The sequence below is a fragment of the Lolium rigidum genome, chromosome 1 (assembly GCF_022539505.1).
Source record: "Lolium rigidum isolate FL_2022 chromosome 1, APGP_CSIRO_Lrig_0.1, whole genome shotgun sequence".
Lineage (NCBI taxonomy): Eukaryota > Viridiplantae > Streptophyta > Magnoliopsida > Poales > Poaceae > Lolium > Lolium rigidum.
In genome coordinates, this window is record NC_061508.1 from 223,849,018 (window position 1) to 223,862,751 (window position 13,734).

At 47.4% G+C, this 13,734-nt stretch overlaps 1 protein-coding gene across 1 annotated transcript; it reads right to left on the reverse strand.

Annotated features, from left to right (window-relative positions):
• Positions 1–8,106: 8,106 nt before the first annotated feature.
• Positions 8,107–13,336, reverse strand: LOC124690648. Its single transcript, XM_047224010.1, has 6 exons — positions 12,839–13,336; positions 9,773–9,847; positions 9,608–9,680; positions 9,374–9,512; positions 9,089–9,275; positions 8,107–8,348 (listed from the first exon to the last, which is right to left on the reverse strand). Exons 1-6 carry the CDS (start codon positions 13,279–13,281, stop codon positions 8,315–8,317), a joined length of 951 nt encoding a protein of 316 aa, XP_047079966.1. The 5' UTR covers positions 13,282–13,336; the 3' UTR covers positions 8,107–8,314.
• Between the last annotated feature and the right edge of the window lie 398 nt (positions 13,337–13,734).

Below are 13,734 nucleotides of genomic sequence, written 5' to 3' on the forward strand. Positions count from 1 at the left end.
GTTTCATCCAATTCCGAGAATATTTCCTGTGTAGGATTTCTGAAACCAAAAACAGCAGAAAACAGAAACTGGCGCTTCGGCATCTTGTTAATAGGTTCGTGCCGGAAAATGCATCAAAATGATATAAAATGTATATAAAACATGTGAGTATTGTCATATAACTAGCATGGAACATAAGAAATTGTAGATACGTTTGAGACGTATCACCTATCATTCTCATTTGTGTCACTTGGATTAAGAACATCGACATTGGCTTGCATGCCCGCCCATTTTTGGCATTCGGTGTTGATGCCGGGCCAACGGGACCGAAGTGAGCGCATGGTTCACTCGTTCCCACTTGCGTTGTGTGTGTTGAAGTACTCCGTCATCCTCACCCAATATGTTTCTCTTGTTTGATCGGTACCGGTTGTTAGATCCATTCCAATTGTCAACCACGTCTTGCAAAGCAACTTGTCCTCCGCTATGGTGTAGTTCGCTGACCGACCGGGATGGCGAGGTTCAATCAACCCTTCTCCTTCCTCATCGACATCCTCATATTCCTCATATCCCTCAACGGCTTCATCATGCATAAACAAAGATCCAACATTCATTGTCTCCATGAATATCTCATCATCGACTCTATATTGCAATGAAATTCATTATTCTTTGGCTATGTATGCATCTAAACTAAAATTTGGATGAAAAGTAGTGTTTTTTACCTCTCGGGCATTTCATCATGCACCGTATGTGCGCCCGCGGGGTTGCCGGACGGAGGCACTGGCGGCGTCTGGTTCATCGGTGGAGGAGGCGGCGAAGGCTGCGGGCGGCGGGAGGTGGGCGCCTTCGCTTTCTTCGGCGGCGCGACGGAGGCGGCACCGATGTATGGTAGTTTGCTCGACGGCGCCTTCCTCCTCGGCGCCCGCACCTTGCCGGCGGCCTGCGCGGCTGCCATCTGCGCGGCGGCGGCGCCTGTGTGCAGCGTCCCGCGCGGCGGAACGAAGAGCGCACGAGCAGCGGCTGTTGTATTGCTGGCGTCGGCGCCCCCGCTAGGATTTGCCGCATTGGGCGGCGGCGCTGCGGACGCGGCGGAGGGTGGGACGGAGTAGGGAGGGGTCGCTGGGTTGCCGGAGGGCCCGTCCATCGTCGGGATTGCGCCGACGGCCGCGCGGAGACGAGGGATTGGGCGGTCGGGCGGCGAGGCGGAAGGGGAAGTTTCAGCGCGGGATTTCTTCGCGCGTGGATGAGCGATGCCGCGCGCTGTAGTCGGCGCACAAAGTATAGCGCACGCGATGGCGCAAAATTGCCCGATTTTACTCCCGCGCGCTGCAAATCGGCAGTTTTTATACCGCGTAGCAGTTTTAGGCGCTTGTTGGAGATGCTCTTAGAAAGCACACGGCAAACTGTGGCCGCCATCCCTGCCCGTCAACTGTTAAGTTGCTTTTTTATACTATCGACCAGTGTAAAAGATACCCGGTAAACTCTTTGCTGACAACCAGTGCAAGTACACTCGGCAAACATTCTTTGCCGATGCGATGTTTGTCGTGTAGGATTTGCCGCAAAGCCTTTACTAAGTTCGCAGTGTCTTGCTGAGTAATTCGCCCAAAGCGAGCCTTTCCCGTTGTGTGAGCGGAGTGGGATCCGGTGACTTGCCATGGGCGAGTCACCAGTGAACAAGTCACCGGATCCCAGTCCTGTGTGAGAACACCAACACCACCTCTGGCGGTACGGAGCACAAGATGATGTGTAGCGCATGTCTCTCTTGCGGCTGACCCTCTCTTCGCCCGTGTGGATAGCCTCCCAGATACCGATGTCTTGGAGCTACACACGCACGATGACGGTCGGCCAAGAGTAGTTCATTTTCATGAGAGTATCGGCATGGTAGGTCACGGCCCACCGCCGCCTCCCTCCCTCACAACCTCGCGCACCATGATCTCGTCGCCACGTCGCGTCCTGCTCCTCCCACAGCTCAACTCTCGTCTGTGTGCGTGTCGGAGTCCTGGAATGCGAGTGCGAAATGACCGTTGGAGGACTCATGATCGCCAAAGCTTGAACGATGGAGATTTGTTACAAAGGACGCGTTTGGTAGCCTAGGCCGAATTCTTGCATCACTGCGCCAGTGAGAAGAACACCCCTGCGCGTTCTAGATGGGCCACAAGCCAGAAACGGTCTATTGTTTGGTCGTCTGGGCCACCTATTTCTGCACCGGGTAGGGAAGTGAGGCTCCATTGTTTGGTTGTCTGCTTCCAGCCCAACTTGCACGCACGAATATACGAATCAGTTGTTTGGTTGCACAAATTACAGTTCCATATCCTTACCACATTTCAACAGGGTGAGAATACCATGCCATAGCATGTTACATACGATCACACACAATTCAGAAGAACAAGATCCTCACGATCACGACGATGAGGAAGATGATGATGTAATCTTTGACCCAATTCTGACGTACCTCCCGTGCTCCTTGTAGAGCATGCACTTCCTCCGGCGGTAGATGTGCTAATGGTACTGACTGATCGATGGCCTCAACTGCCATGAACTCATGTTCTAGGAAGTTGAGGTACTCTTGTTGTGAGGCTCCAATGTTTCATACCCTCTGTAGCTGTTGTTGGAGTAGCCATTGACTTGGTCTTGACAGATCCTCCATGAGCTGTAGATCCTGGAACCCGTATACGTAACACCACATACCACTAGCACGGCATAAGAAGAACATACAATCGATCACAACCATGAACCAATTCATAACAGAGGAATAGAACTACACAAATGTTGACAACAAATGATAAACTAACAAGGGAATGCATGATCATTCCAAAAGTGGATCACAAGTTCATCCTACACTACTATGGTGTCATCCTACCACCACAACAAAAGTGGGTGTCATCCTAACACCGCAAGTTCACCATCACCTGAGGGGTTAGTATATATCACCTCATCATAGTTACAAAAGGGGGACAACAAATGTCTTTCAACCCTAGCTATTGCCAAAATGTACATCATCAAGTTCATCACCTCCATGCATGCATCCCCTAAACCACCCCCTCAAGGGCACCACTACAGCTTGTAGTGGTACTTGGCAAGGTAGTTCCTTAGCTAGAGGACGCGGTGTGGCTCGATCATGCCCACAAAGCTGCAACCCTTGTCCTTTTGGTCGACGAGGTGGCTCAACGCCGCCATGAGATCCTCCTCGGTGAAGCCAAGAATATCCATGACCGCATTGTATAGGTCAGGGTGCATGTCTATGGGCTTGTTGTCCCTAATGGCATGTGCGACATCATTCACAACAACAATCATGTTGGTAAAGGCCACCAACTTTTCGTTGGCGAAGGCACCTCTCTTCCTCTTGTCGGCGGTCGCCTTGTCAGGCGCGTCGGCATCCTTCTCAGGTGGCCCATCGAGGATGATCGTGTCGGACTCCTGGGTTTCATCATCCTCAGGTGAAGGAGTAGCTGCAGCCGTGCCTAGGGGCTCACTGGATCCCATGGCGTACTTGCCGGTGACGAGGCCGAAAGAGAAGATGGTATTTATTCCATCGTAATTCGCAATGGGCACATCTAGGAACTCTCCGTCCTTTGGGTGATCCTACGATATGAAGGGACAATGATGTTAGTTGTGCACGTCACTGATGAAAAGAGTTAGTGAGGTGGACAGAGCGTGATCACCGCGCCGTGCCCGCAGTAGTGCTCACCCTCAAGGATGATGCATTTGGTATCATCGCACCACTGAGCCCCGCTTAGATCGCGAATCCTGGTAATGGTGAGCCACCTCTTCCGCCACTTCCTCAGGTGGTTGTACACCTGAGTGGAGCTAACGTTTATACCGCAGTGTTCAAACAGGGCCTTCGCCACAACAGCCAGATGGACTTCCTTGAATCCTTTGTTAGTTCTCACTCTGGTCTTGATCAAGGCGCACATCTTCTCCAACACGAAGCTAGACATGAATGGAAGCCATTTCATGGTCACGTTCCCCTTATGTGAGGCCTTCAAGGCCTTGGCCGCATCACTGCGGTTCTTGCTCTTCTTTGTGAAGGCCAACCTCGCTGCCACCTCTGCCGCTACCCGAGCCACCAGGTCAGCCACATGCCCATTGACGGCCGGCACAGGGGTGACCGCCACCTTGGACTCCTAGAGGGACTGTGAATCGACAACTTGCGAAGGGATCGGAGAGTCCTCAACGCAGACAAGCGTCTGGCTAAAGTCATCACAGAAGGAGTCCTACACACATCATAGTACATGTAACGTGAATCTACTTGGGAACAAAGACATGGCTAAAGTGTACAACACAAACCATACCAACATCATCCTAAATCAGACAAGCAATACATTGCAACTGTGGACATCACAAACCCTAGCAACATCATGGTAGCTCATCACATTTGGGACAAACAAGGAACCAGAAATGTGGCACCCTAGCAAGTTCATGATAAATCAGCACAATCGAGACAAACCCCTGCTACAAGATCAAACCCTAGCCAAGATCTGATAACTCCTACTTAGATCTAAACATAACCGAGGTACCGGGGTGAGGGAATCCTTACAATCATCGCCGGAGGTGAAGAAGTGTTGCACCAGGAAGAAGATGAAGTCGCCCCTGCCACTGTCGCCGACCGGAGATGTGTGCGCCTCTTACCTGCTTGCCGACTAGAGGAGGAGCTCGAATTTTGTTTTTGGGAGGGGGGGGAGTGGAGGAGGGGTGGAAATAGGCGATGGGACGCATCGGGAGGTGACGGAATCCTTCCTGCCCCCGTTTTCGTTTTTCGCTGATGCGCGCCATAGCTCCCGCCATCTCCCTCTCTGCGCGTGCGCCGAAGATTCCCTTTTGCATCAGCTTCGTCCCAGATTTGGGTGGCTCGCTGGAAACTGCCGATTCGAGCGTTCATCCATGGCCTGGCCCGCGGATGCTTTAATATCAGGTTCATGCAACAACGTGGACGAGCTCAGGCAACTAAACGGACCAAAAATTGTTGAGCCAACGTGAACTAAGGGACACCTAGCCTACCAAACACGTCCAAAGTGTTCTTGCTAACAAAGACAAGGATGTGCAAAGAAGAACAATTCTAGAGAGACAAGGTGGTCTGCGTGGTGTTCAACATAGTTCTACCACTTTCCTGTTTTTCTTTGTTTCCTTTTATTATTTGGTACAAGTGAATTAGCTGAAAACTAGGATCAAGAGGCCGAGCCTACCAGTAGTGCCACCCCACTACCACCTCGTGCCATCCCACGAGGGACAAACGTGGCGACCTAGATTAGGTCTATGGCCGTGACGTGCACAAACACACGCTACCTCTGGCCACATGCTCAACTGAAGGTAACAAAAAGGAGAAAACCAATCCGACCAGAATTATGTGCACCACCCGTAGAGCTGTTTCTCTCCCTTCGATGGAAAATACATACACGTTCATGGGTGACAAGCACCCGGTACATCTAAGAAAAACAGTAATTCAAAAAAGATTTTGAAAATTCAAATTCTTTTGAAAATCAAAGATGACCAAGTATTATACTTGTATAAAAATATTTCGGGAGGAAATTGTTTTTATTGTATACTGGGTAAAAAGACCAAAATGAAAATCCCCATGTATATGTACTATTCATGCTATATTCGTCGTAAATTTGTTTCTTTTTGCCTAGGATACCATGGAAATTATTTTGAACCCACAATTTCTTATACAAATAAAATACTTGATCACCTTTTTTTTTGAAATTACTACAGATTTTGAGGTTTATGGGGTGCTTAGCAATCCCTTAAATCCCTTTTAATTAACTCTAGTTTTTAGTAAAAAATTATATTATGTTAGAGTAAATTAAAGAGTCTGGAAGGACTGAGGAGTATACTTTCAAAAAGAGATTACATTTCGGAACGGAGGCATGTGGGCGGTATCACGTGGAGGAAATATCTAGATCGATGGGTTATCTCTTTTTTTTGCGAAAAAACAGCTAACCTATTAATAATCATCAATAGAAGTATAAACAAATTTAAAAATAATAAAAATTACAAGTAGGTGCTTGGACCACCTAACAACGACTACAGATATGCTGATGCGAGCTGAAGGTGTGCCACGGCCCTCGTTCCTGCGTCACTGAAGTCGGAAAAAGTTTATCGTAATAGAGTTTGTTATAGTAGACAAATGGGAAGTCATTATTCTAAAGCCACAAAGATGATAACTGTAGATAAAAAAGATATACCTAAAACCACACTAACAAATACAAAAACCAACCGAATCTCAGGAGAAAATTTCTCGCCAATCAATCTACTGCAAGCGTACACAAACGTCCTCTAAGCAGCGACATCCTGAGTGACACCTGGCTTGCGTCATCGCCGGCCATTGACTAATCCAGGATCACGACAAAGCCATAGTATGATTGAGGAAGTTTCATTACTATAAACAAACCTCGATCGTCATCGCCGGTCATTGACTAATCCGTCCACGCCATTGATGCTCCAAGCCTCCAAGCAACGCTCCTACTGTACTAGTTAATTGCGTTAATGCCCAGTCCGGCGCCAGTCGTCGACGCGTAAGTCGTAACGACCGGCAGCTTCACCTCAAGAGGGTCGCCATGGAGGAGGCAGAGGGATAGGTTGCGTGAGCAAGCAACGGAGAATCGTCGATGGTGGTGGTGCTGCTCGCCGTGCCGGCCGCGGTGGCCGCGGCCGGCGGGTTCGTGCACGCGTTCCACTTCTCGATCCTGCTCTGGCCGTTCAACCTCGTGCTCCCGCACTCGCAGCTGCGCCACCTGCGGCGCGTCTGCGCCACGCTCCGGAGCGCGGGGGCTCACTACGACGCCGAGCTGCGCGCTTATCTCACCGCCCGGCCCCGGCGGAGGGTGCCAGTACAGCCGCTGCAGCCGCTCGGCGGCTTCTAGAGACGGCCGGGGGAGCAGTTCGTCTCGCCCGCCATGCTAGCTCTCATCAGTCATCAACATCTCCTACTGATGTGTTGCCAAGGTTTAATTCTGGCGGTGCTCGTCTTGGATAGTGTAGATTCATACATTTGCTACATAATTTCTTTCGATGTTGCACATATGTACACATGGTGACATGGGTCTTCCATTACTTTTGCCTCGCATTCGTCGGTGATGAACTTCTTGCTATCTGAATTGAAATGCCTGGATTCACGTTTGGACGAGAGTTCTTCACCTGTATCTGAAATTGAATTACAGGAAAGCACAAGTGTTCACATTGCATAGCTCCTAAATTAGCATATAATTTTAGCCTCAGGCCCTCTTCTCCGCCATCAGTTTCAACGAGAGGAAAGAGTGAAAGGGAAATTGCAGAAGTGAGAACCAACTTGTGGTTGTGTCTCGTAAAAAGACGAAATATTTTTTCGATGGGAGGCAATGTTTCCATCGGCAGCAAGATGTCAGTGATGACTTCGTCAATGTCAAGAGACCTGTCGAAACAGTTTCTTAGACTCATAGAGTTAGGTGTACGCGCGTTCATAGGGTGAGTGCAAAGTGCCTACCTCTATATTATGTTTCCCAAAAAAAAAATTGCAGGAGTACCTGAAATTTAGATAACTGCTCAAGCACAAGGTGCCAAATACTAAAACGGCATCGCTCCCCTCTCTCAACAAACACTACAACGTTCACAGTTGCTACTACAAGCAAGCTCTCGATCAGAAAGGTTTAATTACATGCTGAAAGAACTCATCAAAAGGGAGGGATCCATCTCTGTGGAGTGATTGTGTATCATGGCGTGGATTGCTCTAATGAAGTTAATGAGGTGTCAACCGACATAGGAAATGAGGATGCTGTGCCTAAGCACCAGATAACTAACCGGAGGACTGGTTGAAGTGCCCATTTTATACGTGGTGTCCGAGACAACATATGTATCTAGTTGAGTATCTGTACTACATTCATGTAGTATCTAGACAAAGTGGAACCAATTAATTCAGATCAGGAGTAACATAATGTTACAGCATCTATGATCATACGAAGAGAAAAACATCCAAATTCGCTTATGTTGAAGTCTAGCGCTGAGTCAATCAGACTACCAACAAAATGTATGCTATGCATTTTTTCGTTGGAAAAAGGTCTATTTCCTCTACGTCACAAGAGGACAATCAGTAGAACCTGCAGGTTGACAGTTAACAGCACAACACACAACACAAATATAAAGACAGCTAAGTGGAGCTGATGAAATGTGGATGCATGTTAAATATAACAGACAGAACTGAGAAACCAAAAATGGTTCATATGATTCTCCCGAGTAAACATAGAAAAATTCGTCTCTTGTCCACATCTAACCCACTCCAAACCTCAAAAGCATTACATAAAATTGATGATATCTAGAACAAGACCAGTCCTGCAGCAGGTAAGAGCACACCAGATGAAGAGCTCTCCTAGGCCACCAGAGTGCTGGCTGTGGTAGATTCACTGCAGATAGGCCAGGATAAATTGTCAGAACAAACCTTATTAACAACTGGAAACCATACATGCAGTACAGAATACAAAGCTATTGAGCAAATACAAGCACAACAGAAGAATTCACACTTCAATCCAAATAGATAAAATTCAACTGAGGATGCTATAGGTCAAACATCGACTAGTGCAACAACTTCGAGAATGCAAACACAAGGATCAAATCAAATGTGTGTGTCAACTATCGAGCTTAGAGATCTTAACGTTCAAGGAAATAATCAGGATATCATGCATATCTTAACAAATAAAGCGACAAAAATGAAATTTAGCTGCTAAGTGCAAAACAAAAGTTACAGTCAATGCCAATTCCATATTTCTGCCAAGAAAATCGCAATAAGAGGCACACAGCTTGTTTCAGTCAAGCAGAACTCATCTTTGATAGAATAAACTGCTACTTGCACTACTGGAGGGGCAAAAACTTATACGTATTCAGCATCCATGCTATGGAAACATACAGAGAAGCATATATAACTCAAACTAACATCCAATAAGCATCACAGCCATGCTTTAACGAGCCAAGTTAGCTTAAATGGATAACATGATAAGAAGCATTTCACCACAATAAATTTCCACCTAGTTATTTGAGCAAACATACATATATTAGTTATCCAGCCTCAGACAAAGTATTTAAAAGCTAACTGATTTGATGATGCATATCCGTATGCTTTAACTAAGAAATGGCCCAAGTGACTTACTACTTCCAGGTGGGTGGGAGCTTCTTGGTGCGCTTGTAGTAGCGAGCAAGGCGATGTATCCTGCTCTCAACAAGAATGAGCCTGAATTTAGAGTCCTTGTCCTTCCTGTTCCTCTCAAGATGCTTCCTAATGGCCACGGCCTTCTTGATGAGGAAGTACAGGTCCTCTGGGATGTCAGGGGCCAGACCTACACACCAGCACAAAATCCTCGCATGTCAATGCACTTGTCCGAGCACAGAAAACTCGAGAACAATGCAGTTCAGTCTGACAAGGAATGGATCTGACCATGGGCCTTGAGGATGCGGAGAATCTTGCTCCCGGTGACGCTCTTGACGAGGGGGATACCGTGCTGGTCACGGAGCAGCACGCCGATCTGCGAGGGCTTCTGCCCCTTCTTCGCAGCCTTGATGATCAACTCATCAACCTGCACACGGACCAGACGCATCAGAACCCGCTCACATCGAATGAGATGGGCCGAATCGGAGGGCGAATCGAATAGAGGGGGGTGTTATCTCTTACCTCGGCGACGGGTGTCTTGACCCAGACTGGGGCGGTCCTCTTGTACGGCAGCGCCGACGACGAGATACCCTTCCTGCGTCACAGAGTCACGGACCAGCCATCAGACAAGATGAACCAGTGAAGCGAAGAAATACTAGTACGGGATGTGCGGGGGAGAGGCGTTACCCGCGGCTGTGCATGCGCCCCATGGCTGACGGCGGTGTGTTTTGCTCCGGCGACGGCGACGACGGCGGCGGTTGCCTGCAGCTGCAGCGGCGGCGCGAACAGCGAGAGGAGCTCGGGCGGCGGCGGGATTGGGGCGGGCGGCTTAGGGTTTGGGGTGGTACTTATAATGAGCTGCGGAGCTGGGGGTGGGACGCTAGGGCTGGATCATTTTGGGCCGGGCCGGCTGTACATCCTTGTACAGGAGGAGAATGGTTTTCGGCCCTCTAACTGTTTTTTCTTCTCCTTCCCTTAAAACGGAGGGTTTTTTGTTGTGTAAAAAATCTAAATTTTCGTGTGCTCGTTTGCAATGGTATGTCATGGTCTTTTGGATCGTGTAGGCTTTGCAATGCCATTTTACAAGAACATGCTAGAATAGTTACATAGTACTGTAGTTCATATACAACGAGCCACAGAGGTAAAAAGGTCAGGTGGTCATTCAACCAGACAGTAAGCAGATGTACCCCGAAACTATGGTGAGCGAGCCATGCATGGTTGAGCGAAGGTTCGTGCCGGAGTTTAGGCACTTCAGTCATGGAGACACGGTAACCTGCTGGTAGTTGCTGCTAAGAAAATTCCTGGGACTCGAGGACCTGGACAGCCTCGATGTGGTGATCAGTGTGACGCTGGCTTCAGTTCTCTGGTCTGGCAGCAGCTTTAGAAATGCAAACTTTCTTTTGACTCCTGATATGGGGAGATTATATATTTAAACAAGGTTGAAATGCCGACTGTCATTCGGGAATTTCGCTAGCGTCTGAGCACATCCTGTCGCAAAACCAGAAAATACATGATATGGGGAGTATGTGTGAATGGTAGAAAAATTGGGGTGACGTCTTGAAATGGCAAGGTGTTGTGTGGTTAAGCATTTTACCGTTTTCAAGATTCGAAGAAAAATATATCTGTCTCACACTGTCACCCTTCAGTGTACACCCAAAGGAAAATAACACCAAGGGGCAATAAAATGGCACGTAGCATCCAAGTTCAGATTGTCACGCAGCTGGTCGTCCAGGAAACTCAATTCCAAGGTTTCTGGAGAAGCACATGGAAGATCAACTCATAGCCTCATTGTGGTTCAGAAGAGGATTCTTTCTGATCATCCGCAGAAGTTATAAGCAGAGAAATTCGATAAAATATAGACCGAAGCAACATGGAGATGATAGGCAGATAGTCCCTCCGTCCCATAATACAATATGTTACTACAACTTACACTCCTATATTGTTGTAATAACATCTTATCTTATATTGTGGATTGAGGGAGTACTTCATACTACAGTGCAGAAAATGATAAAACACTCCAAAACATACAAATGAGACATCTCAAAATAATCGATAACCAAACGAACCTAAAAGAGCCACACACACAAAAAAGTTATGCAAAATGGCTACGAATCCTGAGTAACCAGCAAGTAATGAATTCCATTGTCAGCAAAAACATGGAAATGTTTGAATTCCGCAGAAAGTTTTGCAATCTTAAGACATCTTAATATAACATATTTACAGTAGAGGCTTCCTATCTATAAACTAACAGCAGAAAGTTATAGGCCGAAGAAACAGCATGAAGGTTCACTGGTCATGGTAATGTTGATTAAAATCCACTGAGGTGGTTCACTGGTCGTGGCATATGTTGATGCGCATGCAGAAGCTCTAAAGATAACATATAAACATACTGGGAATAACAACTTGTATGCAACAGGAAATTTAGACAGTTCCGGCATATGACAGTGACGTCGCGGGCACCAACCAACATAAGACTAAGAAAGGAAATAAGGAATCCAAGAACTTTTAAGTGGAAAATAAGGAATATAAACAAATGGTGGATCCAAGCAGATTGAGTTCTTCTAGGCACTATCACGAGGCTAAGAAAGGAAATATTTGTTACTAAAACAGCACATCCTATAGATATCGTCACCATCTGATTACTCACTATCAACGACTAGGCTTATTATTCCGCCAAATTGCAGAGAAATAAAAAAAAATGTTCCAGTGAAAGAGCAAATTTATGTTGTTGGTTAGTGTAATACATGTAAACAGAAATACCGGGACGGAATTCAATGTTTTTTTGCAGATATTACTAAATCATAGCTCTAAATATGTCTGAATTCCAATTGCAAATCTACAACCTTACCATCACAAGTCACTAATTAGATTAAAACCAAGCATCTTAATAGCCCCATAAAAAAATGGATAAACCAAGGCAGGATTACTCACTTTCTGGCCATGATATTTATTGAATTAATCGGTTTACACTATATTTCTTACTATCAAAGGCTTCTGATATGAGTGCAGCGAAAGTAAGAACAATCAATGATCCGGCAAAACTAGAACAAAATCATAATATTGTATAGGTGAATTGAACGGTAGACTGACTGATTGATTTCAATGTTCTGCAGAGCACTAGTTAATAGTAGGTCCATACATTGGTACATTTTAACAAACACATAGTGAGGGACGACAAAACTAAAACATGAATGTAAACAGCCGAATTACATGAATTGATCAATTGAAACAGGAATAATCCCCAAGCCAAAAACCAAATGTATCAATGATAAGTTCTACAGGTCCATGACAATTCCAGTTATCCAGAACTAGCATCAGAAATTATATGGTCATGTCGATTACAGCGACTTGTCTTTTTAATAATGGGCAATTTTATTGATGCAACAAGCTGATACACCGGTCAACTGTAGAAACAATATCGACATGAATGAATCAAGGGGCACGTATCATAAGAATCATTTCTGAAGCAAGCAATCCATCATAGAAAGTAAAGAGGGTCCAAACTTTACATTGCAGTACCATGAGACAGATCCATAATCACACCATTAATTAATATCGAAACCCTAGGCATTTGGGGAGCACATCGAAACTAGAGCAGAAAACACAGGGTATTATCCAATTCAGAGGAAGGCGCAGCAAATCAGATGATATGATATGAAATAAAATCACGGGAAAAAAGAAGAAAAGGAGTTATTAAACACGAAGAAGTCTGGGCGGGCTGGGAAATCGGGCCGATCCACGGGCGGGCACTACTTGGCGACGATCCTGCGGATGAAGTCGTCGTAGCGGATGGTGCCGTCGGCGGCGACCTCGACCTCGCGGATCCACTCGTCGAACTCGTGCGGCTCGAGCTTCTCGCCGATGGAGGTGAGGACGTGGCGGAGGTCGGCGACGGAGACGGTGCCCGAGGCGTCCTTGTCGAGGACGCGGAAGGCGTCGCGGAGCGGGCGGTCGAAGGGCTCCGGGCGGAGGTGGGCGCGCATGAGCTCGAGGAAGCGCGGGAAGTCGAAGGGCGCGGTCAGCTTCTCCTGGGCCGCGATGTCGCGGAGCTGCGCCTGGGTGGGGTTCCCGCCGAGGGAGCGCATGAGGACGCCGAGCTCCGAGGGCGCGATCCGGCCGTCGCCGTCCGTGTCGAAGAGGGAGAAGGCCTCCCGCATCGACGCCACCTGCTCGTCGCTCAGCTCCTTGCCGGCCATCGCCGCCGGTGAGGTCGGATCGGGGTGGGGATGGGGTGGGAGATCTCGCGAATCGGCGCGGTGCGTGCGTCGCAGGCGAGTCTGCGTTTGATTGGTCTGGTGGTGGTGAGAGACAGAGAGAGGGGAGAAATGAAACGTGGGGTTAGTGGCCGTGGTGCCGTCGTCGATTGATTGATCGGCCGTGGGATTGGGCCTTTCGGGAAGGTGGGCTTTTCTCTGCCGAATCTGTACAGATCAGCGTTTCGTTTTATTTAGGGCCATTTTACGATGATGCGTGAGAACTGCAACCGTGACAGGCTTGGTGGGCCAGTCCTATACACCGACCAGATCGGTACCAGGCACCGCACACCTGATCAGGTATTGGGCCTAGACAATTTTCTCTTTTTTCTGTTGTTTTCTGTTTTTTTTCTTTTTTTTGTTTGCTTTTCTGTTTTCTGTTTTCTGTTTTCTTTT